We start from the raw sequence: 27815 nt of genomic DNA on the forward strand, positions 1-27815 counted from the left end.
GAAAAGTCAGGCTATTTAAAATCTTTGGCTTTGGGAATTTGATGATCCTCAAGTTGGTAAGTCACTATGACCCAGGTATGAGCAATGACAGTCTACCTGCTGGAGGCTATGGAGGCTTCACAGATACTCCCCGTGACTTGCAATTATGGTTAGTCAACCCACCACATTATTCCTTGCTACCATGCCTGAGCCAGACTCTGCACTCAGTGTAGGTTTGCAGGGCTTGGCCTTTGTACTTGCTGCAGATACCAGGTACCAGATGTGTCACTGGGAGGGATCCACTCTAATGAGGACCACAGGGCTCACAGCCAAGTATTCCTCTCAGTCAGTGTTTTAAAAGGTGTTTGCTGGGAACATAATATAGCAGGCAAACATATGAACTTCTATGGGTAAATAAAACTTTCTATTTTGTCTGGCTTCAAACTTTCTATGACAAGTCAATGAACTTTATTAAACTCTCATGAATTCCCACATTGAGGTGTAGCCATGGTTGTCATAAAACTGACGTTCTATTAAAAAAAGAGAAAGAAAAAACAAAACAAGAAGAAAAAAGGAAAAAACATAAAAACACACATACACACACACAACTGACAATTCTTTAAAAAATTGCCTGAGAGTGTGAATTTTAAAAATCTATACTATGTAAGAGATTAAGTATTATGTTAGCCCCAAGTTTATCCACCAAAACAGTTAAAGGATGCAGCTGGGTTAAGTACTTCTTATCACGACTGAATATTTAATTAATATTACAGTGAGGTAAACAGTCCATTTGTGGTATTAACAACAACAAAAAAGAACATTTTCATTTCTAAATGAACTTTGAACAGAAGATGTTGAGTAGATGACAATTACTCCTAATTTATTTAAGATGTAGGCTTCAACTGTGTTTAACTGGAAGTGCTTCCTCCTGAACAGTCTATGTTTAGGGAAATCACATTTTCAGTTCTCTCTGAAGAGTCAAATGATTAGTTCTTCTATACTTAAGTTCATTGGGGAGATACTTCAATAATGCACTTTTCCAACTAGAGTTAATTTAATGTTGCTTAACACTTAAGAAGAAAACAAAAATAATGATTAAACTAGGAACTATATATTTTAAAGGGCATTCATACTTCTGTTGTTTTCATGTGGTATAACCTTTTAAAGAACTCCCTACTCTCTTGGAATGCCAGAAGTTCTCAGTGCTTATCTTCAAATGTAATTAAAACAAAATCCTATAATTCAGTGTATTTCCCATAACAATTTAACATTATGAAACTGCCAACCTTACCTTATGAAGAATATTAAGAATACTCTTAATTTAAATAAATAGCCAGAAACACCTGTAGTCAGAGGAGATGGATTGTAAGCCTTGGCCTTGACACATCATTAAATGACCTTGGGCAAACTCACCTGTGTTCTCTAGTGTTCATTTCACTTTGTAAACTGGAGTCAATGATCTTATAGTGTATAATGTCTAGAATTTTGGTAAGAATTAAATCAAGTAATGCACATGAAAATCACTGGGTCAAATGTAATACACAATACAAAGGAAGTTATCATAGAAATGATGTCTAAAGCTGTAAGAGGGTGTGGAGAAAAGGGAACCCTCCTACACTGTTGGTGGGAATGTAAATTGGTACAGCCACTATGGAGGACAGTATGGAGGTTCCTTAAAAAACTAAAAATAGAGCTACCATAGGATCCAGCAATCCCACTCCTGGGCATATATCTGGAAAAGATGAAAACTCTAATTCGAAAAGATACATGCACTCCAAAGTTCACTGCAGCCCTATTTACAACAGCCAAGACAGGGAAGCAACCTAAATGTCCATTGACAGATGAATGGTTAAAGAAGATGTGGTACATATATGCAATGGAATATTACTTAGCCATAAACAAGAATGAAATGATGCTATTTGCAGCAACATGGATGGACCTAGAGATTATCATACCAAGCGAAGTAAGTCAGAAAGAAAGACAAATACTCTGTGACATCACTTATATGTGGAATCTAAAACATGACACAAATGAATTTATTTACAAACAGAAACAGACTCACTGACACGGAAAACAAACTAATGGTTACCAAAGAGGAAAGGTTGGGGGAGGGATAAATTAGGAGTTTGGGATAAACAGAAACACACTAATATATATATATATATATATATATATATATGTAACTGAATTCCTTTGCTGTACACTGGAAACTAACATAAAATCATTAATCAACTATACTTCAATCAAAAAAAAGAAACGATGTCCAAAGCCTGTATTTAGGAAGACAAATCCAGCAGTTGTGTAAAGGCTGCATTGAACAGGGAGTGACAGCAGTCAAACAATGAAAAGGTCATCTCAACGGTCCACATGAGAATAAATGTGGATCCTGAACTAGGTCGATGGTAGAGGAAATGGAAACATAGGTAATTTAAAAAATGCTTTGGGAAGGTTGAATCATCCAGCTTTCCTGAGTGGATAGCTGTTCTGGTGTTGAGGAAAGAGATTCAAATACCCTTCAAAAATTTTAGGACTTAATTGCATTTAAAACTCTTCAGTGATTCACCATAGAACTGGCCTGTGCTGACCATTGCAGATTCGCCTTCTGAGATTTCTATTCCCATTTTACATTCTGGTCAAAATCCAGTAGAAAGTCTTTCCCTTGCTTCTCTCTCAAATAGGGTTACAATATCCTTCTATGTGCTTAGTCTTTTCTTTATGGACTCACTTGTCACAGTGTATTGTAATAGACTTTTTTTTTTATATCTCTCCTACTATACTACAAGTTCCCTGAAGTCAAAGACTGCATCTTATTTTTGAAGCAATGACTGGATGACTGACTGGTTGACAAGAATAATCCAAGATTTTGGTTCCAACAAGAACCAGAAAAATGTTCTCATTATTAAGTTATTGTCTCTCAGCTCTAAACCTACCCTTCTATATTTGGCTTTATGACAGTGGGGCTGGGACTCTGCCCTCTACATTCCTGCTTTACTAGCTGATTCTATATTGGGATCTGCCAATAGGGGGCGCCAGAGGGTGATTAGAGAACTGAAAGGAAAAGGGAAGGGGCTCCTTCCTATTTGCTTCCTGTTTGCTTGCTGATTACATGAGCTTCTCTGCGGCAAGGATTCTTCACCTTATAAGCAGTAGATCCTTCTCCCTTAGGAGCAGATGATTCAAATATGACATTTTTCCAACACTTGGAAAGCCAGCTTCATCTCATGCCTCCTCCTACAGACACCTGCACCAGCTGACAGGTGCCCCCTCCTTGGCTGTCTGGGTCCCAGCATCACAGGTGCTCCCCTCTAACTTTCTAAGTTTTAATAATTCAAGCCGTTTCTCTTTGTTGCCTCAGTCCTAAGGGTATTAGCTCTTTCCCGCAGTTGCCACCTCTATGATATCTTCGAGTTCTCTTTCATCCTCTCAGTTACCTAGTTAACAAATTTACAATCAGGTAGTAATTATTTATATTAAATTCTTTCTATTAAAATAACTGGTGTGGGGCTTCCCTGGTGGCGCAGTGGTTGAGAGTCCGCCTGCCGATGCAGGGGACACGGGTTCGTGCCCCGGTCCGGGAGGATCCCACGTGCCGCGGAGCGGCTGGGCCCGTGAGCCATGGCCGCTGAGCCTGCGCGTCCGGAGCCTGTGCTCCGCAACGGGAGAGGCCACAACAGTGAGAGGCCCGCGTACCGCACAAAAAATAAACAAATAAATAAATAAAATAAAATAACTGGTGTGGTTTCTCTTTCCTGAGCAGACCTTGATTGCTACAGAAAATGAGGATGATGTTCACAGGAAGAGGGAAATAGGAAAATTGTAAAGAGGGTAGTGATAGATTTGCATCTGGACTCAATGAATTTATCATTTTGTCTTTATCACACCATATTACATATTGATTGTAAAAAGTAATTAGAAAATAAAGATGAGCAAAAACACAAGAATCATCCATAACCTATCTCTGAGATAAGCACCGTTAACTTTCTTTTGGTGTTTAACATTCCAGACATTTTTCATGCACATATAAATGTAAAAAAAATTCCATGTATTTAAAGAAAAACAGAATCATACTAGGTGTACTGTCATCCAATCTGCTTCTTTTATTATCACGAACCTCTTTCCTTGTCCTTAAATATACATATATAACTGCCAGATTTGTCTTCCCCAAGCATGGCTGTGGATGGTCCATCTTGGATGACTTTCTATTTTTGATTGTGCTTTATGTTTAACACAGTACTTTCACATACGTGATTTCATTTAATTCCTATGAAATTCTAGAGGTTAATTATTTTCTATGTTTATCAGCCTAACTTACATAAAAGTGAAAGCTTAGGGAACATAGTGACTTGCCCAAGGTCACATAACTTGTAAGTGGCAGACCCAGGACCTGGAAGCCATATCTTCTGACTATAAATGCCATGCTTTGTCCATTCTGTCACACTGCTTCTCTATTTTACTCCAAATCTTCAATGGCTCTCATTGTTTCCAAATCAAAACCCTAAACTCCTCAGCCTAGTATTTAAAGTCTTCCAAAATCTACTGTCAAGCCGACCTTCTAAATTCCCCCTACAAATAACAAAGTCTCCAGCCAAGCCTGACCACGGAACCCTATGCCTTCAGTGTTGGGAATTTTGCTTATTCCAGTCATTTTATTCACCTGCGATGTCTTTGCCATCAGTCTTTGCTTACTAATACTTTATCTACCACAAAGGAAACAGAATACAAAGTCCTGAAATGGATGAGATGACATATGGGAATTTTGTATAGGTGGCCTTTCAAAACAGTAAATTGTAAAATAATGTTGACAAACTAGATAGCTTAAAAAAAAATAACGAATGCCTAATTGATACAAAAAGAGACATGAAGTGAGAGTCTTTGGGAAGTACATTCACCAATCAAGAGAGCTTTTGGTTGCAACCTGTAGAGTCCTTGTCACATCAGCCAGAGAAGCTTAAGCCTGCACAGTTGGAAAAGCAAAGTTTCCTGGGAGGTTTCCTGTCTAACCACTCTTACAGATAGATGGGGTCTTCAAATTATTTTTGTACAACACTTTTACTCCTGCTTTTTAAAAACTTTGCAACTTAGCCATTATTTTAAAAAATTACTTTGTAAAGGCTTTAAATATTTATCCATTCATTGAACAAATTGATTCAGTGTTCACTATTCTTTCCTCCATCTCAGATCTTCCTTCTAAAGTTACTCTCTTTCATCCTGAAATACACTTGTTAGAAGTTCACTGAATGATATTCTATTTGAGGTAAATGCATGAGTCTATTGAAGGTAAATTTTCTCTATGTTATTTTATATAAGTATAATTAAAGACTGAATTCCAATTATTAAAAGTTAATTTTTCTGAGAAAAAAACCCACAAGTGTCTAGATTTCCTGTCTCATTCCTTAAAACAAAATCAGTCTATTAATGTAAGATCAGAAACCATAAAACTCCTGGAAGAAACGTTAGGCAGTGAGCTCCTGGACATTGCTCTTGGCAATAGCTTTTTGGATCTAACTCCAAAAGCAATGGCAACAAAAGCAAAAATAAACGAATGGGACTAAATTAAACTAAAAAGGAAGGAAACCATCAATAAAATAAAAAGTCAACCTACTGAATGGGAGAAGATATTTTCAAGTCATATATCTGATAGGAAGTAAATATCCAAAATATATAAAGAACTCATACAGCTCAACAACAGAAAAACAAACAATCCAATTAAAAAATGGCAGAGGGTCTGAATACACATTTTTTACAAAGAAGACATACAGATGGCCAACAGGCACATGAAAAGATGCTTGACATTACAAATCACCAGTGAAATGCAAGTCAAACCCACAATGATATATCATCTCACACCTGTCAGAATGGCTATTATCAAAAGGACAAGAAATAACAAATGTTGGTGAGGATGTGGAGAAAAGGGAAACCTTGTGCACTGGTGATAGAAACATATATTGGTACAGACACAATGGAAAACAGTATGGAGGGTCCTCAAGAAATTAAAAATAGAACGTTAGCAATTCCACTTCTGGGTATTTATACAAAAAAATATGAAAACACTAATTTGAAAAGATATATGTATCCCTATGTTCATTGCAGCATTTTTTACAATAGCCAAGATACAGAAGTAACCTAAGTGTCCATCTATGGATGAATGGATAAAGAAGATGTGGTATATATATAAGGAGTACTACTCAGCCATAAAAAAGAATAAAAATTTGCGATTTATGACAACATGAATGGACCTTGAAGGTATTATGCTAAGTGAAATAAGTCAGAGAAAGACAAATACCATAGGATTTCACTCACATGTTAAATCTAGAAAACAAAACAAATGAAAAAAAGAAAACAAAACCAGACTCACAGATACATGGAATAGACTGGTGGCTAAAAGAGGGGAGGGCTTTGAGGGATGGGCAGAATGGGAAAAGAGGTACAAATTTCTAGATATAAAAGGAATAAGTGTGTAATGTACAGCATGGTGACTAAGGCCAGTAATATTATGTTGCAAATTTGAAAGTTGCTAAGCAAGTAAAAAAATAGTTGTCATCATAAAGAAAAAAATTTGTAACTGTATATGGTGACAGATGGTAACTAGACTTATTGTGGTGATCATTTTGAAGTGTATACAAATATTGAATCATTATGCTGTACACTTGAAACTAATAATAATGTGTTAATTATACTTCAAGAAAACAAAAAACAAAATCCAATCTATATTTAGATAAAAGGAGTAGAGCCAGAAAAGTGCTGGAAGAAATAATTGATGTGTTATGTTTAATATGATCACTAAAAGAATTTCCATAATATATAAAAAGGATAGATAAATTAACAAGAAACAATCTAAAAGAAAATAGTCTAAAGATATATACTATACTATACACACACAAATAGCAAATATATATTAGAAATAAATAAATGAACAGCCTGACTTATAATGACCAAAATTTTAATTAAAACAACAATAATATGCCATTTAAAATACTGAACTAGGACTTCCCTGGTGGCGCAGTGGTTAAGAATCCGCCTGCCAATGCAGGGGACATGGGTTCAATCCCTGGTCTGGGAAGATCCCACATGCCGCGGAGCAACTAAGCCCGTGTGCCACAACTACTGAAGCCTGCGCTCTAGAGCCCGCAAGCCACAACTACTGAAGCCCGCATGCCTAGACCCCGTGCTCCACAACAATGGAAGCCACCCCAATGAGAAGCCCATGCACCACAATGAAGAGCAGCCCCCACTCGCCACAACTAGAGAAAGCCTGCGAGCAGCAACGAAGACCCAACGCAGCCATAAATAAATAAACAAACAAATAAATTTATAAAATACTGAACTAGCAAAGATTTGAAAGATTGTTGAGTTCTAGTATTGATTAGAGTTTTCAGAATTAGAAATTCTCATATACCATTTTTAGAAGACAATTTAGCAATCTCCAAAATTTAAAATGCACAAAATTGGATCCTGCACTTCTAGTACTAAGAATAATCTTCCATATGTTTATTGTAGAGATTTTTTTGGAGAATTGCTTTTGTAATGGAAACTTAGAAATCACTGATTTTGCCATCAATAGGAGACTGGTTAAATAATACATGATACACATCCATATAATAAAATATTGTTGAGTCATTAAAAGAAATGAGGGGTGTGTGTGTGTGTGTGTGTGTGTGTGTGTATGTGTGTGTCCAAATGGTCAAAGAAAATTTGAACAATTCCTTATGTAAGGGAAACTATAAATAGAAAACATCAATGTTACATATATTAAAATTAATAGTACTTATGTCTATCGATGGGAATTATATACATGGGTAAGTCATAAAAAAGGGATACATAACCTTTGTAATATTCTGTACTGTTAAAAAGTTTTTTTAAAAACATTATTTCTAATTTAAACAGTCATTAAATTTTTATTTTGATGTCTCAATGACATCAACTTCATCCATGGAAGTCTTCCATAAATATTCCAGACAGAAAGAATCCCTGTCTCCTGTAAATATTTTGGTAAATATTTATATTTCTCACATTATATTGCTCATTGTTTTGTTTGCTTAGTTTGACTTACATCTCCTACTATAGTAAAAGTTCTTGGTAATAGGGCTCAGATCTTACAGTAGATATGAACATTATCTGTCATCTATTATCCCTCTATCTATCTGTATCTATTTATCTATCTATCTATCTATCCATCTTCACATCCATACTGTCTTTCCACATAGTACAAACTGATTGCATAAAAATTCCTTCACCTTTGAATCAATGCCCTTTCTTCTTAGTTTACTCAATCAGCTTAATTATTCATTCTAAAAAAATATTATTTATGGTACCCTGCTTGGAATGTTCTTCCATATCATCCATCCATTCAAACTATCTCAGATTTTATCCTTCAAAACCTTACTCAGTTTTTCTGAATGTTTAGTTATTTGAATACTTGGAAGGTTCATCACTTATTTTTACTTTTACAGCATTTAGAAGGTGTTTTAATATATTTTTGTCTTTTACTGAACATTGATCCAATCTTTTTCTTTATTTAGAGGCTGCTTTTGAAAATAAAACCCCATGCATTTTTGTCTCTCTTAAAATGGAAGCTCCTAGTGGGAGATCATTTTATTATGTATTTTGTAAAGTCTTAAAAAAAAGAGTTTGGTGGATTTTGTAGATGGAAGTTGGATTTTGTGGGTGGATTTTGCCATTTACAAGATTATAGATATAAAATAAAGGGGAAATACTGAAGAATCTTTATTATACAAGCCAAACTTGCTATGAGAAGAAAGCAGATGCCCAAGGTGGCCTTATGTATGCCCTATCAGTAAACAGGTTGCAAAACACTAACATAAAGGTTGTCCCTATTGTAGGAAATCTCTTTTGTAACTCACATTGGTCAACAAAGTAGCCTAGATAAAAGATCATGTTAACAGGTGAACTAACCAGAAGCAATCACATCAATAGTCTTGTCCTTACTAGCTTATTTTTTGTTTTGTTTTCTAAAGTCATAAACATCTTACCTGTTTATTAGGGCAGATCCTTTTTAACAGGATGATATCTAGAGGCAACAGTTAAACAATAGATGGGAATTACTGAGGGGAAATGATTTGGGGGTTTGGAGAGAGCAGAGACGAACATCTTCAAGGTGGGATTGGCAAGCTGGCTTCCCACAATTTAATGAAAATATCTGCATAGGTCAAACCCCGTCTTTGATTTGAGCTAAATGGATTTCCTTTGGTGGTGATAGAAGGAAGAGGAGGCAAAGGATGAAACAGAAATTACATGCCCTAACCTCCCCAGAAATACCGTAGGCTTGTGTCTATAACTATACGCGGGGCTCTATGGAGTCCCAGAATGAAAAAGAACTCTGTGTCTACATTCTATTTCTGTCCTTACAAATTCCTGATTTTTTTTTTTTGCAGCTATCTAAGAAAAATTTGATATTGTTGTTGTCTAAGTACATTTAAACTTCAGCTGAAATAACTGCCAAGTGATTCATGCCTATGCAGGTGAATATAACGATTGTATCTGGAGCCCCAGCGCACCATTTTCATTTCACTTTAAATAAAAAACAAAATGTATCTATGTCAGTCAGTGCCCTTCTCCTGTACTCAGAGGTATCAAACAGGCTACAATTATGATTGTGAAATGATTGTGTCACACTGGAGGAAGGTTTATTGCTTTTGAGTCTGCTAGGCAGTAACACATTCTGTTTCATATTACTCTTTATATCATTGTTTGGCTGTGACTAGAATAATCAAATGCCATCAAATGCTGTCAAATTCAATTTACAGTATTTTTCATTGAAGCGGGCTTTCTGCATTATATTTCTTGTTTTCCCCTCTCTATAGCTGCCATGGAATAGTCACTGTAATCATGAGCATTATTTACAAAACCAACAGAGTGAAGCCTCTTCCTGGTCTATAACAGATACTTTATTTCCCTTTATTCAGAATAGGAATTTGATGTGCTTTTCTCATACAATTAGCATTGAGTAGATGAAAGAAAACTATTCCAAAGATGGGCATTGTAAAGGCTGCACTAATGTGTTTAGTGTAAAATGTAAATTCACATTAGCCATGTTTACATGTTCATGTGTATTTGAATCAGAAATATTATTCTTCAAATTAATGTTTGCTGAGAAGAAAACATTTGGCTTGCTCATTTATGGCAATGTGATTTACAAAACCAGAAATGCAGTAATACTTTCTCCCTTCATAATTTTCCTTACATTCCCATAGCTGAAGATTGGTCTGAATGAAAGGGTTTCAATATCTGAAGTTGTAAGGCGAGCCTAAACTAAGTTTCACGATGTGTCCAGGGCGTAGGACTAAACAAGGGAAGGCATGAGGCTGCAGGAGAGACTAACAAAGAATGCTGAAGTGGGATGAGGACCTGAGAAAAAAATGTGTTGGGCTTTGTATGCCTGATTTAAATAGATGGCTTTTGGAATGGGGTTTTCAGCTGCAAATTTTTTGTCTGCCGGTGTCTGTCTTAGAAAGTGTCTTTTCCATCTCAGTGCTATGATCTGAATGATTGTGTTTCCCCCAAATTCATATGCTGAAATCCTAACTTCCAAGGGGATGGTATTAGGAGGTGGGGCCTTTGGGAGGTGATTAGGTCATGAGGGTGGGGCCCTCATGAATGGGATTAGTGCCCTTATAAAAGAGACTCCACACGGCCCCTGCTGCTTCTGCCATGTGAGGACACAGTGAGAAGATGGCCATCTGTGAGCCAGGAAGTGGGCCCTCACCATACAGTAAATCTGCCAGCACCTTGATCTTGGACTTCCCAGAATCCAGGACTGTGAGAAATTAATGTTTGGTGTTTATAAACCACACAATTTATGGTATTTTTGTTATAACAGCCTGAATAGCAAACTCTCGGTTGAGAGGTTCTCTGGTCCCTTTCCTCTGTTTTTGTTTTACTTTCTCCTTTCCTGCTCTCTCTCTTCCTCCCTCTCCCTCCATCTCTCCCTGTCTGTCTCTTTCTCTCTTTCCTCTTTCTCCTCATTATATATTTGAAGAAAACATTAATTTAAAACTATGTCCATGCTGATCAAATGAAAACTGGATCAAGTAGCACAATACCCTTCAAACCAAAATGCCCATGGAACCACCATCTCTCTCTCTCTCTCTTTCTCTCTTTCTCCCCCTCTCATTCTCACTCTCACTCTCCTCACTTTTTCTCCTTCTCTTCCCCTCCCTTCTCTCTTTTCTTCCTTTTAGGTGGCTACACTTAGTTAACTCTGCATATCATGGTGAAAAGAAGCTGCATTAACACCATCTAGCCAGGTGAGTGGAAACCTCAAAACAGAAGGGGAACTGCAAAGTGAAAAGTGTCATCTTTTAAGGATGAGAAAAAGCCTTTCCAATCTCCACATACTAGGTGGTGGGATATAATTAGAATTTTTGTCCTAGACCTGGTTCTTCCTCTGGAATGAGTATGTCTCTTGGTCAATGAACCTCCAGAGGACAGCTCTACCCTTCTATCAAAGGTAAGGCTTCTTGGGCTATGAGGTCTCATCTTTCAAAGAGGGCTCAAACAAAAATGTTACATGGTAGTTGTGGCTTTTTTCCTTGGATAATGTGTAGAAGTTTCCAATACCAATTTTAGTTTCTAGTAGGTGCTTCAAAACACATGAATTCCCATCAGTTCTCTTATGGAAATAGAAAATGTATTTGATTCTACAGTCCCGGAATAGTACACATTCTTAAATAATCAACAATAATAGTAATAGTCAATGTTACCTGTGAATAAAGTAGTTGATGATGACTCCATTTGGTTTTTTAGGTGGCGTCCATTTAACCATTATGCAAGCTGATCCCAGTGCCTTAAGAACAGGAGAATTTAGATCCATGGGGGCTCCTTCAGCTGTTTTGACAAATATCCTACTGCTAACTCCACAACCTCCTTGAAAAAGAAGAAAACCAAGACCTTTAATAACTTGTCAAGCAGCAAAAAGAATTATATGTACATATAGAAGGGTACGAATATCATGACAATCATTTTATCTGAAATTTAGTATACACACAAATTTTGTAAACATACTTTAAACTAGTATTTAAATCTCTTCAGGATTTGAATATTTAAATAAGGAATCATTTTTGGGAAATCCATTAATTTGGGATTTGGGAAATGGATTTGGGAAATCCATTAATTAACCACATTTTTATACAGGCATAGACAATAAAGCTTATGCTTGTCTGAACTGAGGTTTCTCTAATTTACTCCAGTTATTCTAGCCAGAAAGTGAAAATGTGCTTCAATTTCATAACTGTATATGTGACCTGAACATCATGTATGCTCTTAATAGTATCTTATTTTTGCTAATATTTAAAAATAATGATTGTTCCCTCAACACACAAAAATCAAACAATGAATTTGAAGGATACTGTTTCTTCACAGCATAGCTTTAGGGACACAGAGAGGCAGAAGTTGATTTTTGCATTTAAATCAAGAAAACCTTAATTTAAAGCTATTTCTATGTGGATTAGCTGAAGAGTGGATCAGGGAAAGCAATATTCTTCAAACAAAATGTCTGAGTCTGGTTTGTAGAGACAAATGGGCAAACTGACTCAATTTCAGAGATGAAGCATAGCAAAATCACAGACCCCCTAGTCCTAACCAACTCTACGGGAAATAGTACTCATTTGGAAACAGAAGTTCCTAAGGACAGGAGTTTCATGTTGAGTATAAGGTTGGTAAATTTCTTTAATCTAAGGTGAAGCAACTTGTTTTGAGTTATACTTCTTCTCTCTTAGCAGCTGGGTGTTATATATTATATAACACCTGGAGGTATATAGGAAGTGAGAGAGGCTCTTCCTTAAGACCACACAGATAGATGACGACTTCATTGACCACTAGCCTAAGCCATGAAACTCAAGGTGACAGGTTAGGTACACGAGACAGGTATCAGGGAAGCACTGTAAAATATGTTGATTCATTTGAGTGTAACTCAACTTCTAAATAATGTCTCCCTTCCTACTCTCCCACCCCTAAATAAAACTGAAATAGAACCAAGGTGAGTACATTTCCTATGAGATTTTTGTAATGCCTATTTTGTTTTATATTACCAATGATTATTGTATGTGCTCTAGGTGTTTTTCTTTTAAAGGGCCTTATAAAACAAGACTTTGGGGCTTCCCTGGTGGCACAGCGGTTGAGAGTCCGCCTGCCAATGCAGGGGATTTGGGTTCATGCCCTGGTCTGGGAAGATCCCGCATGCCGCAGAGCGGCTGGGCCTGTGAGCCATGGCCGCTGAGCCTGCGCGTCCGGAGCCTGTGCTCCATAACGGGAGAGGCCACAACAGTGAGAGGTCCACGTACCACAAAACAACAACAACAACAAAACCCCCAAAAAACAAGACTTTGCAAAACCTCCATTTTCCTATATTTAAATATCCATGATTTAATGTGCAGAAATGCATAATGCTTCACTCAATGCCAGGCTCTGATTTGTCTGGGTAAACAGCCCAGTACCAATAAGAAATGAAATGTTAGTCTTTGTATTTGAATTGAGAATCTATCCTTTCTAAGGAATTTTTTTTTAAATAAAATACTTTTTAATAAAAAAACCCTGGACGAGTGGCTGAAAGACTTTCACCATTTTGACATGCTTGTATCCTTGTCTCATACTGTGTGGATGGAGCCAAATTTTCCAGAAGGGTGGACTGATGATGACCAGCAGAGAAGATCAGAGGTGCTACACTTCCAGCGTTGAGTAAGACATTGTACTCCACAGGTATTTCGGGGGTGAGGATCCCTTTAAAGAGAGAGAGAATAAAAACATGTATGTCTGTTTGGTCAACAAATGTTCCTCTTTTTCTTTTTTTTTTTAAATGTTCCTCTTTTAAGAAAAATGTATGTTTCAAATTTTAAACTTAAATGTATACTATTGCTTAATATAGCGATTAATAACTGCATGAAACTTAAGTTGGAAAACATTAGAATGCCTATTCCAAAAGTAAGAAATGTTTATCACCCATTTTCGAAAACAAATGAAATATAATAATTCTATTCAAAGATATACTGTACAGGCAAATAAAAACGAAGGCATATTTCAAGGCAAATAAATACAAGGCAATTAGAAATGGTCATATATTTTTCCTAGGCTTACTTACTCTTAAAGTACATAAAAAACCCCACCAGTTTTGCTTGTGACAGTAATTTTTCTGTAGGCATTGTGTATGCATCTCATCTGACACGGATCCTTGACATAATAGCCCATAAAGTATCCAAATCATAGTCTACCTAGAGAATTCCCAGTGCATTAATTATTGAGTCAGGACAGTCTACTCTGTCAGTGAGACTTATGGACCTAAATGTATATGAAGTTTGGGTTCAAAAACTGTCATTTTTCACAATGCCTCCTAAAGAAAGAAGGTCCTGTCAGTTTAGCCTCTTTACAATCTATTCATAGAATTAAGTGCCTGTAAGTTTTATTTGGCCATGAACAACATGCACATTTTCTTAAGGAGAGATTATAAGCCTTGAATGAAGAATATATTGAAACTTTAGGCCCACTAAAGTTTCTCATTGATCTGACAGCTTCTAACATGTGAGCTTCCTTACTTACCTTTGTAATGCTTAAGTAAGTTTCTTTGCTACAGAAACAAGGAAATCTACAGCACAGGACTAAAGAATGAGGTCTAAAGAATGAAATGTGGTTTTGCTTTTTGTAGCTACAGCTCCAATGTATGAGGGGCAGAAGAGCTAGCAAATACCAGAGGTGTTCAGTATTTTGTGTAGGATAGATGAAAACAAGGATCCTCATCAGAAAGACTCATCAACCGTTTCCTTTGGAAAGGTGCTAGATGGTGCTGAATTTGGCAACCCAGGCTGAGAATTTTAATTTTAAATTTAGAGCATCCTAATGAAACTGTTGCTTTTGTCCTTACAGCTTAACTTACTGTTATCCTATCATCGATTCCTAAATTCTTCTCTCTGGCTTTATACCTTTCCTCGTGTTCCAGATTTGTATTTTGAACAGCCTCCTTCCCAGAGACCTCAATCTTAACAGGTCCAAAAAAGAATTACACTACTTTCCACTCCCAAACCTGTTATTCTTCTTTGGTTTCCTCTCTCCATTTCCCTATGCTGGAGGCCTTGGAGTAAGACCCTTAGAGTAGACCCTACCTTCTTCACTCTCAAGCTCAAGTGACAAGTATATTCTATCATTTGTTTCTTCAAGAAGTTTGGGTTTTATATATAATCAGTGAACAATGGATTGAAAACATGTGAGCCAGGAAGCAGGGTTACCAGTTGGAAAGCGGTTGCATGGTTGTAGCAATAACAAAACAAGAACAGCATTGCACTGCATTCCTGTCTTATGCCAGGCAACATACATTATCTCATTTCACATCACTAGAATGTCAACTTCATACAGCTGGGGACTTTGTTCTTCTCTTGAAGGTAGTTCCAGTGCTTAGATTTTAGTACAGAGCGGTAGCTCAAATGTTGATTGAATGAATGAATGAAACCACATGACAATACTGTAAGGTAAATATCACTGTCATTTTTTAAAATGAGAAAACCAAGGGCCAGAGGAGAAACCTGTTGCAGATATCACACAGATTAATTGGGGTGGCCAGACTTGAACTCAGGCCCATTTGATACCAAAGCTTATCTCTCTATATGTATGCTGTCTCTTGATAATAAAGACTTGGATTAGGACAATCGGGGGAAAAAGTGAAAGGATAATTTTGAGAGAACACACATAGACAGGCAGAACAGGTCTTGGAGACTGATTAGATACAGCGAAAAAAGTGATGGAGGAATTAGAATGACCACTGATGGAACGAAATTATAGGTAAATATTTAAAGTTCTGAAGAGCAGGTTTCCCAAACCAGGATACACACACCCTGGACATTTGTGGACTTTTGTCCAAGTATTTTTGGAGACAGGGGCAAACATGTCCTCTTTCCCAAAATCAATTTGACTTGTAAAATTTGTGAAATACACAACTCCCCTGCCCAAGCTAGGGAAAACCAGCAGAATCCCGCTATCCCTTGTTCACAAAAATTGGGTGTGGATTTTTCTCCCTAAAAAGCACAAGACTAGGAAATTTTATGTGTAGTGAGTGATGGGAACTTTCTCTACTCAGTTTTTTTTAACTCTATCGTCACTTCAGAGTGAACTGTACACCAGCCGAAAACGTTTATGCAGGCATAACCAGTGTGTTGAACAAGTACAGATACTATTCACGGTGCAGTCAAAACACAATTTAATTTTTGTCACTTACTATTGCTTTAAAATGAATTAGTTATGTGTAATCTTCCTCAGACATGGGATGGGAAGTTGGCTAGGACCATGATGCTTCTGCTTAGTGTCAGGTAATAGACAATTCTATATTATTTTTTTCAGATATCACAACAAAGTTTAATATCTAGAAAATTTAAGTAAATTCATTTTCTCTTTAATAGTATAGTGAGTACATGTAACGAGCTCATTTAGAAGATATTCTTCAAGGCTTAATTCTCAACTGCAAGACAAAACTGGGAATGTTTTTACTGCTCCCAACAAGACTGCTATAATTACGAAGTTTGAGAGTTGTATGAACGGGGTTGATTACAGGGAGCGTTGGAGACTCTGAATTTATTAATAGGTGAGGAAAACTTAAGTACTGTATTAGAGGTAAAATAAAGAGCAATATAATCAGGTTTCGTTTTTTTTTTTTTTCCCCTCACTAAAGATGTTCTTTGGGGAGAATTGCTCGAGGTAGTAAAAGAGATTGAAGAGTGAATCAGTACCCTCTTGGTTTGCAATTTGACCTTTCACAGCAGGAAGATATGCTTATGGGAATATCCATCCAGAGTATCTTGGCATGTCACAGCATCCCACCTCAGATTTGGGGCATTTCTCCTTATCATTACCCTGACATAGTCTATAAAGCAGTGGGAAAAAAAAGGTTGCTGTTTGTATACACGTATATATGATGAAATGAAGAGAGGAAGAATTGCCTGGACATTGGGGTCGGCTTTCTTCAGATTGACTTAATATCCTGAAATAGAACAGCATATCATGCTTTAACTAAAGAGATTAATAGAAAATGTACCCCTGAATGATAAATTATACAATACATTATTGGGGGATGGAGAGAAACACATTGGAATTCAATGCCAAATTTGCATGAATTTTTAAGATAAAAAGCAAGACCTTAAAAAAATTGCAAGGTTATGGTGATTGCTTCAGGTTTTATCCAGACCTCCCTGGGATTGCATGTTCATTCTGTCTTCTCTGATCTTAGGGTAGAACTTGTAGAAAAGTTTGACAAACACACATTTGAAAAATATGCCATGAGTCTTGAACTAGATAAACCACAGAATGGAGTCAGATCAAATCCCTCTTCTGCCTTCATTTGTCCCTGGTAAATTACCCACCCTCTATGGATGCCAGTCTCTTCACCTGTAAAATGATGACACTAATAGCCACGTCTTAAAGTGCTGAAAGGATTAAATTAAAAAATGTATGTAAAGCATTTTAGGTCATTACTGCAAATAGAAAGTACTGAATAAATGACAGACATCTCCACAAAAGGAAATGGAACGAAATGCAAAAAAAACCCCCAAAACCCACAGTTATGACACTGTTTTCATGTGCCTTCTAACACTTCTGAACCCATCTTTATATAAAGCTGCTATTCTAATTACAATTACAGCAATGCTATATTGAATCAAGTAAATATCTTTATAACTATCTTGTTACCCTAGTTTTATTTTTTACGTATACTTGGATGTGGTCAACTTGTCTTCCTGTAATGATATCCTCGTCTTTATTCTCAGCAGTAATTTAGAGTGGTCTTCCCTTTGATTTGTCTGAGGTTGCACCTCATTATACGTCTTTAGTCTGTACCTACTGGTCTGCTTCCCGTAACTTGTCTGCTTAAAAGGACAGGACTCCTAGGAGGTCAGGAAACAAAACTGTACTTCCACCACATTTCAAATATAGACATAATCTTGATCATGGCTGGTCAAAGCATGAACCCAGAAAAGGCAATTTTCCACATCTTGGTTAATAAATGTCCTTTATATACACCTATGAGGTGTTGAAACAGAAAATGCTCCTTGAAGCTGTGAACATGTCAAGCACTGACACGCGTTTATTTAGGAAGAGGGCCCCCTCCACTGTCATAATTTATAGGACAGTGACATGAAAGCCTCCTGTGTTCCTGCAAACCCTAGACCATCTGCAATGAGTCTGAAACGACCTAGCCCCCTGGTATTCTGATGACTAAATGAAATGAAATGGGCATATTTGTTAAAGTCAGCTGGCAAGCCGCACGACTTGGTCAGTTCCTGAGTTCATAAATTTATGTCAGAGCAAGACGAGCAGTGGAAACTCACGTGAACCAATTTACCCGAAGAGCAAATGGCAGTTTTGTTATTTGGTGTCAAAGTTACCAGTTGCACGATGACAAGCTGCCATAACACATTTTCCTGTTCACTAAAGAACAAGGATTTCGTTGGTTAATATTCCTTGCGAGGCTCCTTTTCATAATTTACAACAACTAGATGCTGATAGGTTATTTAACATTTATGAAGTTAAGATGTAATCAGAAAAACCCTGATTATCTTTACAAATAAAAAAGTTAAATTATTCAACTTTTTTTTTTCCTCTGTGGCTTCATTTCACAGCAGGTGCATACTTTACAGTGGGACAAGTCAATCAAATAAAGCTTTTCTAAAATCTTTTTTTAGGAGCTGGAACAAGAACGATTCTAAGAGGAGAACTATTAATTCGGTTTGATAGCCACGTTTGCTTCAAAGCACGGGCTGTGCTTCACATAATGCTTTTAACAAATTAGCCCAATGTCTCCTTTGTAGAGATAGGGGTATCTTGGTTATGTCCTTTGGGGGCCATGGAAGTGAAACCAGACCCTCTTGAACACACATCCATACCAATTGTATGGAAATTTTACGTAGTTTGTATAATAGTTATCATCTTATGCCTCTTCTGCCCAACTAGATGGTAGGGTTCTTGACAAGAAGGATGATGCCTCATTCATTCTTCTTTTTAACTCTCAAAATGTCGCATCGTGCCTCACTCCTGAGAGGGTCCCAGTAAACATTTTCACGTTTGTTAAAATGAATAGATGAATCAATCCACTCAAATGTAAATGAATTACATCCTTTGAAATTTTAAGCTGCAAACAAAATGATTCTGCTGGGTTACTGGATGAACTGCCCTTGAACTACTTTGTCCTCATTTACGTTTGCTGTATCTATGGCAATTTTTTTTTTTTTAAGTTTTGAACTGGATCATAGTACAATGCTGAAAAAAAATCATTTGCTTTATGTACTGTTTAGTGAAAAAATACAGTACAGTGGATTTGCTCATAGAATTTGGAGTCAGATTCATTGTGGGTTTGCTCTGACACCTATGTGATGAATCACCTAGAGAAAAAAGCTTTTAACATCGAAATTGACTTTTCTCATTAGCAACACAGGGAGAACATTGGATGTACTACACGTTGTTATGAACATTAAATAGATATGTGTTAATCTCTTGGAAAATGCCTTGCACATATTAGAACTCAATAAGGTGAGATAAATTTATTAAACACCCAAAGCAAAGAGAACAAATGCAAAAATGCACACATGGGACTACATCAAACTAAAGAGCTTCTGCACAGCAAAGAATGAATAGAATCAATAGAATGAAAAGACCACGTATGGAATGGGAGAAAATATTTGCAAACCACATATCTGATGAAGGATTAAATATCTAAAGTATACAAGGAACCCCTACAATGCAATAGCAAAAAAAAAAAAAAATCCAATTGAAAAATGGACAAAGGACCTAAAAATACATTTTTCCAAGGAAGATATACAAACAACCAACAGGTACATGAAAAGGTGCTCACTATCAATAATCATAAGGTAAATGCAAATCAAAACCACAGTGAGATATCATTTCACACCTGTTAGGATCCCTATTACCAAAAAGACAAGAGATAAATGCTAATGAGAATGTGGAGAAAAAAGAACCCTTGTATATCACTGTTGGGAACGTAAACTGGTACAGGCACTATGGAAAGCAGTATGGAGGTTCCTCAAAAAATTAAAAGTAGAACTACTATATGATCCATCGATTCTACTTCTGGGTATGTATCCAAAGGAAATGAAATCATTATCTCAAAGAGATAGCTGCACGCCTATGTTCACTGCAGCATTATTCACAATAGCCAAGGATTAGAAACAACTAATGTCCGAAATGTCCATTAATGGATGATTGGATAAAGAAAATGTGATATATATACAATGGACTATTGTTCAACCTTAAAAAAGATGGAAATCCTGCCATTTGCTACAACATGGATGAACCTAGAGGGCATTGTGTTAAGTGAAACAGACAGAAAGACAAATACCTAATGGTATCGCTTATATATGGCATCATTAAAAAAAAAGTTGAACTCATAGAAACAGTAAATGCTGGTTGTCAGGGGCTGAGAGAATGGGGGAAATAGGGAGAGGCTGGTAAAAGGGTGCAAACTTTCAGTTATAAGATGAATAAGGTCTGAGGATCTATTGTATAACACGGTGACTATAGTAAAGAAAAGAAAAAAGAGGAAATATATGAGATGATGAATGTGTTAATTAAATCAATGGTGGGAATCCCTTCACAATATATACGTGTATCAAATGATCATGTTATACACTTTAAATATATCACCATTCTATTTGTCAATTATACCTCAGTAAAAGTGAAAAGATAAGTGAAGTAATATGCAAAATAAACTACAAATCATTGAAATGAGTTTTACATTTTCTTCTGAAACTCACCACTACTTGTCACTTGGCTATTACCCTTATAAGAAACCCGAAACAATCACCAATGTTGAATCATCCCAATTAATGCAACATGAATTCTTTAAAAAGCTTAATGCCAATTTTGACTTTAAATGGATAGTATCTGATGTAATACACTGCGGTTGATGAGTTCACTGAACACCAAGATGCTTAATGTCTACCCGCAGGCCATATTGTGGCTAGCTACCCTTTAATCAAAACTTGATTAATAAAAATCATTTATATTCCTAAGCAATATTAATTTAAATGATTTCTCAGTAGAAGAATTGTTGCCAATTCTTTTCTTTAATGGACTAAGAGATAAATGTGACAGGAAAAGCACCATTATTTCAATATTATGCATTAAGCCTAAATAACTCACCATCTTTAGTGAGAAAAAGCGGGTGTTGAATCCAATGATATTGTTAATTAGAAGATGATTAAGGGCTAGGATAGATCAAAACAGAGTCGTCATCTTGATAAATTAGAAAGTCCCATTATTACCTTCAGAGTTTAAATAATTTTGAATGTTTGGATTCTGAAATGGCATGGATGCCTATCTCCATTCTTAATCTGAGTAAGCCACTTACGTCCCATGAAGTATTTTCTTTTTCATTTTTCTATACATTTTCAACCACTAAGGTAGCATACATCCTTTTTTCTCTTTAATACGAATGTGAAAATTCTGACCCAAGGTTCAGAGCTTGTAAAAGGTGAGAAGAAATGTTTAGGAATAAACTAATCTGGTTTACGTTGTCTGGAGATTCAAATAAGAACAGCCAGCATATACCCAGTGCCCACTGAATGTGGGCTTCTATAGGAAATCAAGTGTTTGAATAATTTTAAACAGCAGAAAATCCAAAATGTATTTATATTTGCCTGAATGATAAAGTTTAGAAGCTTACTCAACATTTTTGTTTCTTTAATACTTTAGCAAACATTTTATAAGGACATGTTGTTTGTGTATCATCTGATTTGAAAGTGCAAATGATGTACAGAAGAGCGGAAATCTTGTTTTTTTTTTTAGTTCAGAGAGTTTTGATAATCTTACCGCTAACTTTTGTCAATAATGAGAGAAAGTAAACCAGGATTTACTTGGGAGGTAAAAGAAAGTCTACAAAGGGCTTAAAATAGTCTTTGAATAATCTCTCTGTAGTTATTTGAGAAATGACTCTTTTCCTTTCCCACCTAATTAAAATCTTCCTGGACCTGGAATCTAGTTTTGCTAAGTCATGTCTATTCTTTCTGCACTTCTAGATGGGTCAGTAATGGCTTCTGGTTACTAGTTCCCTCACGCCTCAGGAGATAACTATTGCCAGGTAGATATTTTCCCTTCAGGGGCTTGTCATTTTCCACCATTAATTCTTCTGGTCTTGACATGCCCCACACAAAAAATTTTCTCCCCAAATCGTTTGGTTTTCCCCAACACCTAGCTCTGCTTCTTGGCCCTCTAGGCTACTATTTCAGAAAACCTAGTTGCTCTATTGTAAATCTAAAAGACTTTGGGCAATAAATGGAAAGTATGATTTGGATTTAAGAGTTAAGCCAAAGACAGGAAGGAATTGCTCTTATAAGGCAGCAGAAGAGCGCAGACCTGAATTTGAATTCAGGCTGTGTGACCTGGAGTAAATGATATTACTTCTTCAAGATTCAAGTTTCTTATCTTAATATTTTGATAATGATATTACTTGTCTACCAGTGTTTGCATGAGAATTAACTGCAGTAAGGCAGGGAAAGTGCTTATCAAATTGTTTGGCACATACTAGGAATTTAAAAAATGGCAAATATATACAAGTAATGTTAATGAATATATGATATTTATCACAATTTCTCTTCCCCTGAATATTCTCATATACTCTCTGGCCTGAACCCCTTTTACTAACAGGATTTATAAACAACAAGGCAATTTATAGATAACATTGATAATTAACAATGTGTAAACTGAAAGCCCTCATAATTGCATGGGTCATTTTCAGTTGCCAGGCAACCACAGAGATATTTTTCTCCCAGCAACTTACCTGTGTAAGGTCATTCTGTCCTTACCACAAAACAAAATACGTGTGAAAAAAAATCAGTTAACCACTATTTTGGCTTCGGACATTCAAGGGAAACTGGTTTGATCTGCATTTTCAGAGATTTATCGTAATTGACCACTTTTGACCACCCATGATGTGGGTGATCCATGGTTACTAAACTTGGAGCACATCAATGTCATCTGCCGAACTTAACTCTAGCCCAGGACATTCTTATTCAGTAAACTTGGGGTTGGGGGAATCTGTCTTTGCACAAGCTTTCCAGGTGATCCTAATGTTCACTCAGGTTTGGGAACTACAGGTATGGACTGTTTTGTCAATTTTTCAGCTCTGTGTATGATGTAATCACTTTGCAATGGCAGGAGGGTATGATGAATACCTAGAAAGCTCTTGATTGTCAGCAAATAAACAACCTCAAGTTATAACAAGTTTGTTTTCTTCCTGTTTAAAATATATATTTGTGACTATTCAGGAACAGAAAATGTTTTTATTATCCAAATCAAAACACAGCATGAGGTACTTTCCAATAAAATCAACTGTAGATTATACACAAGTCAAAATCATCTCCCTGTTTACTAAGTTCAAAATCCTTCTAGGCACCAGGAAAAAAGTTTAATTTAAGACTTTAATCTTTCCATATATTACAGGGTTTCTGTAATGGATTTTGTGCATCTGAAACTAAAAGATTGACGGGTCTGGATATTATGGATTTATTAACCACTGGTTACATGGTCAGAGCTAGTGTGTAAAGCATTTCTACAGTATCCCTTAGGCTGGACTGGAATGAACAATTTCTACAAAATTGAGGTAGACAAGAGTTAAGGTGACATTAAAAAAGCAAAACTTATGCCTTATTTCACAATGATCCTTTTCTAAATAGAAACATTATACTTTAAACATGAAAATATGATACTGAACTCAAAGAAAAAAATGACAGAATTCTGGGAAATTTGAAAGAAATCTTAAAAATTTACAAACCCAATCTTGCAATATGCAGTTTTATCATTTTGAAAGTGGAGGCCTTGGTACCTAGCAGATTTTGGGGCAAATACATATTTATTTATTTAACATCTTTATTGGAGTATAATTGCTTTACAATGTGTGTTACTTTCTGCTTTATAACAAAGTGAATCAGCTATACATATGCATATATCCCCATATCTCCTCCCTCTTGCGTCTCCCTCCCACCCTCCCTATCCCACCCCTATATGTGGACACAAAGAAGCAAGCTGATCTCCCTGTGCTATGTGGCTGCTTCCCACTACCTATCTATTTTACATTTGGTAGTGTATATATGTCCATGCCACTCTCTCACTTCATCCCAGCTTACCCCTCCGCGTCTCCGCATCCTCAAGTCCATTCTCTACATCTACGTCTTTATTCCTGTCCTACCCCTAGGTTCTTCAGAACCATTTCTGACTTACTTCACTCTGTATGACAGTCTCTAGGTCCATCCACCTCACTACAAATAACTCAGTTTCGTTTCTTTTTATGGCTAATATTCCATTGTATATATGTGCCACATCTCCTTTATCCATTCTTCTGTTGATGGACACTTAGGTTGCTTCCATGGTCCTGGCTATTGTAAATAGAGCTGCAATGAACATTGTGGTACATGACACCTTTGAAATATGGTTTTCTCAGGGTATATGCTGTGGGACTGCTGGGTCATATGGCAGTTCTATTGTTGGTTTTTAAAGGAACCTCCATACTGTTCTCCATAGTGGCTGTATCAATTTACATTCCCACCAACAGTGCAAGAGGTTCCCTTTTCTCCACACCCTCTCCAGCATTTATTGTTTATAGATTTTTTGATGATGGCCATTCTGACTGGTGTGAGGTGATACCTCACTGTAGTTTTGATTTGAATTTCTCTAATGATTAGTGATGTTGAGCATCCTTTCATGTGTTTGTTGGCAATCTGTATACCTTCTTTGGAGAAATGTGTATTTAGGTCTTCTGCCCATTTATGGATGGGTTTTTTTTTTTTTTTGATATTGAGCTGCATGAGCTGCTTGTAAATTTTGCAACTAATCCTTTGTCAGTTGCTTCATTTGCAAATATTTTCTCCCATTTTGAGGGTTGTCTTTTGGTCTTGTTTATGGTTTCCTTTGCTGTGCAAAAGTTTTTAAGTTTAATTAGGTCCCATGTGTTTATTTTTATTTCCATTTCTCTAGGAGGTGGGTCAAAGAGGATCTTGCTGTGATTTATGTCATAGAGTGTTCTGCCTATGTTTTCCTCTAAGCGTTTGATAGTGTCTGGCCTTACACTTAGGTCTTTAATCCATTTTGAGATTATTTTTGTGTATGGTGTTAGGGAGTGTTCTAATTTCATTCTTTTACATGTAGCTGTCAAGTTTTCCCAGCACCACTTATTGAGGAGGTTGTCTTTTCTCCATTGTATATTCTTGCCTCCTTTGTCGTAAATTAGGTGCCCATATGTGCATGGGTTTATCTCTGGGCATTCTGTCCTGTACCATTGATCTATATATCTGTTTTTGTGCCAGTACCATACTGTCTTGATTACTGTAGCTTTATAGTATAGTCTGAAGTCAGGGAGCCTGATTCTTCCAGCTCCATTTTTCTTTCTCAGAATTGCTTTGGCTATTCGTGGTCTTTTGTGTTTCCATATAAATTGTGAATTTTTTTGCTCTTGTTCTGTGAAAAATGCCATTGGTAGCTTGATAGGGATTGCATTGAATCTGTAGATTGCTTTGGGTAGTATAGTCATTTACACAATGTTGATTCTTCCAGTCCAAGAACATGATATATCTCTCCATCTGTTTGTATCATCTTTAATTTCTTTCACCAGTGTCATATAGTTTTCTGCATACAGGTCTTTTGTCTCCTTAGGTAGGTTTATTCCTAGGTATTTTATTCTTTCTGTTGCAGTGGTAAATGGGAGTGTTTCCTTACTTTCTCTTTCAGATTTTTCATCAATAGTGTATAGGAATGCAAGAGATTTCTGTGCGTTAATTTTGTATCCTGCTACTTTACCAAATTCATTAATTAGCTCTAGTAGTTTTCTGGTAGCATCTTTAGGATTCTCTATGTATAATATCATGTCATCTGCAAACAGTGACAGCTTTATTTTTTCTTTGCCAATTTGGATTCCTTTTATTTCTTTTTCTTCTCTGATTTCTTCTCTGATTGATTTTACAGATGGAGATAACTGAGACTCAAAGAAACTGACTTATTTAAAGTCAGCTAATAGCTGGCACAGATATATGATATCGCTTATATGTGGAATATAAAAAAATGATACAAATGAGCTTATTTACAAAACAGAAACAGAGCCACAGATGTAGAAAACAAACATGGTTACAGATGTAGAAAACAAGCTTATATAGAAAACAAACTTATGGGGAAAGGGCGGGGGAGGGATAAATTGGGAGATTGGGATTGACATACACACTACTATATATGAAACAGATAACTAATAAGAACCTACTGCATAGCACAGGGAACTCTACTCAATACTCTGTATGACCTACATGGGAAAAGAATCTAAAAAAGAGTGGATATATGTATATGTATAACAGATTCACTTTGCTGTACACCTAAAACTAACACAACATTGTTACAGCTGATAACACTGTATCAACTATACTCCAATAAAAAATTTTTTTAAAAAGAAAGATGTTTTCAAATCCTTACTGAGTGTGAAATCTTCAGATTAGCAATGACAATTTAGGTGTGTAATAATATGAAAATGACATGTGATTTGATAAACTAGGGGTCCCCAAACCCCAGGCTGCAGATGGTACCAGTCTGTGGCCTGTTAGGAACCAGGCTGCACAGCAGGAGGTGAGCGGCAGGCAAGCCAGTGAAGCTTCATCTGCCGCTCCCCATCGCTCCCCATCGCTCGCATTACTGCCTGAACCATCCCCCACCCCATCTGTGGGAAAATCGTCTTCCACGAAACCGGTCCCTGGTGCCAAAAAGGCTGGGGACCTCTGTGATAAACCATGGAACTTCCTGGTCACTTGGCTAGAAAATCATCAACTTTGCATATCACCCTGGATTTTCTTTATTGCTCTTTGAGAACTTGTATGGTAAAAGACCCTGGACTGAATCTGAGAAGTCTCCAGTCAATAGGCTGAATCTGGTCTCAGGCTGGCTCTGTGATGTCTCATTTTACTTCGTGGAGCAAAAGTACCACGGTACTATAAGAATGCCAAGGAGAAATATGCTAAAAGGCTGCAAGTTGGCCATGCTCTTCCATGAAGGTAGAAATCAATTCCATAAAAGGATATGTAAGTTTGTATATTTTTCACAGCAGGAGATTTGTATTTATTCCTCTGTTAAAATTAAGAGCAGAGTTCAAGAACAGCTATGCTTCTAATACTGAGAACTGAATTATAGTACTTTATGACATATCCTGGCACTATTGATTATTCTTTCATGTTTTGTTTAATTTAATATGTTGCATGTTCATTTTAATACAAAGGTGGATGAAATCATTTATACTTTATATCTTAGAGCAACTTAAGTTTTTCTTTGCTTAGGAAGCTCTTGAGAGGTTTTCTCCTGCAAATTTGTCCCCCAAAAGATCCTTTTTTCTTTGATCTGAGATTATGACATCAGAAGGATGTTGGTTCATGAGAATTTAAGTTTTATATACTGGGTTGGCCAAAAAGTTCATTCAGGTTTTTCCATACCATCTTACAGAAAAACCCGAACAAACTTTTTGGCCAATCCAATATTATGCCTTTATGTTATCTTTATGCCTAAATTACATGTTTTGACTGAGTTATGTGTTCAGTTCAATGCAAAATATGTCTGTTAATTATTTTATGGAATGGATCTGCTGATAGCCCAAATGACTGTTAACCAATTATTTTCAGTACCATGTTGAAATGTGGCTAAACTTAATCTGATGGGGACAACAGGGGTTTGTGTTAATTTCATGCTTCAATTTCATGTTAAGACTAGATATTAAAAATAAACTCACATATCTTTGAAGTTCATTTAACACCTTAATCAGTTTTAAATTTTACTGAAACAAAACTTCCAAATATCCCTAATGTTAAAAGACAGAGCAA

At 36.4% G+C, this 27815-nt stretch overlaps 1 protein-coding gene across 1 annotated transcript in view; it reads right to left on the reverse strand.

Annotated features, from left to right (window-relative positions):
• Positions 1–27815, reverse strand: part of USH2A (usherin) — a 788115-nt gene that overhangs the window by 130833 nt on the left and 629467 nt on the right. The window contains exons 58-59 of the mRNA XM_029229459.1: positions 13555–13713; positions 11700–11862 (exon numbers count right to left, since the gene is read on the reverse strand). Coding sequence (XP_029085292.1) covers positions 11700–11862; positions 13555–13713 — 322 coding nt within the window. The remainder of the gene's footprint in view (positions 1–11699; positions 11863–13554; positions 13714–27815) is intronic.

Source organism: Monodon monoceros, unplaced genomic scaffold, assembly GCF_005190385.1.
Source record: "Monodon monoceros isolate NGI ecotype Baffin Bay Population unplaced genomic scaffold, NGI_Narwhal_1 Super_Scaffold_18, whole genome shotgun sequence".
NCBI classification, from domain to species: domain Eukaryota; kingdom Metazoa; phylum Chordata; class Mammalia; order Artiodactyla; family Monodontidae; genus Monodon; species Monodon monoceros.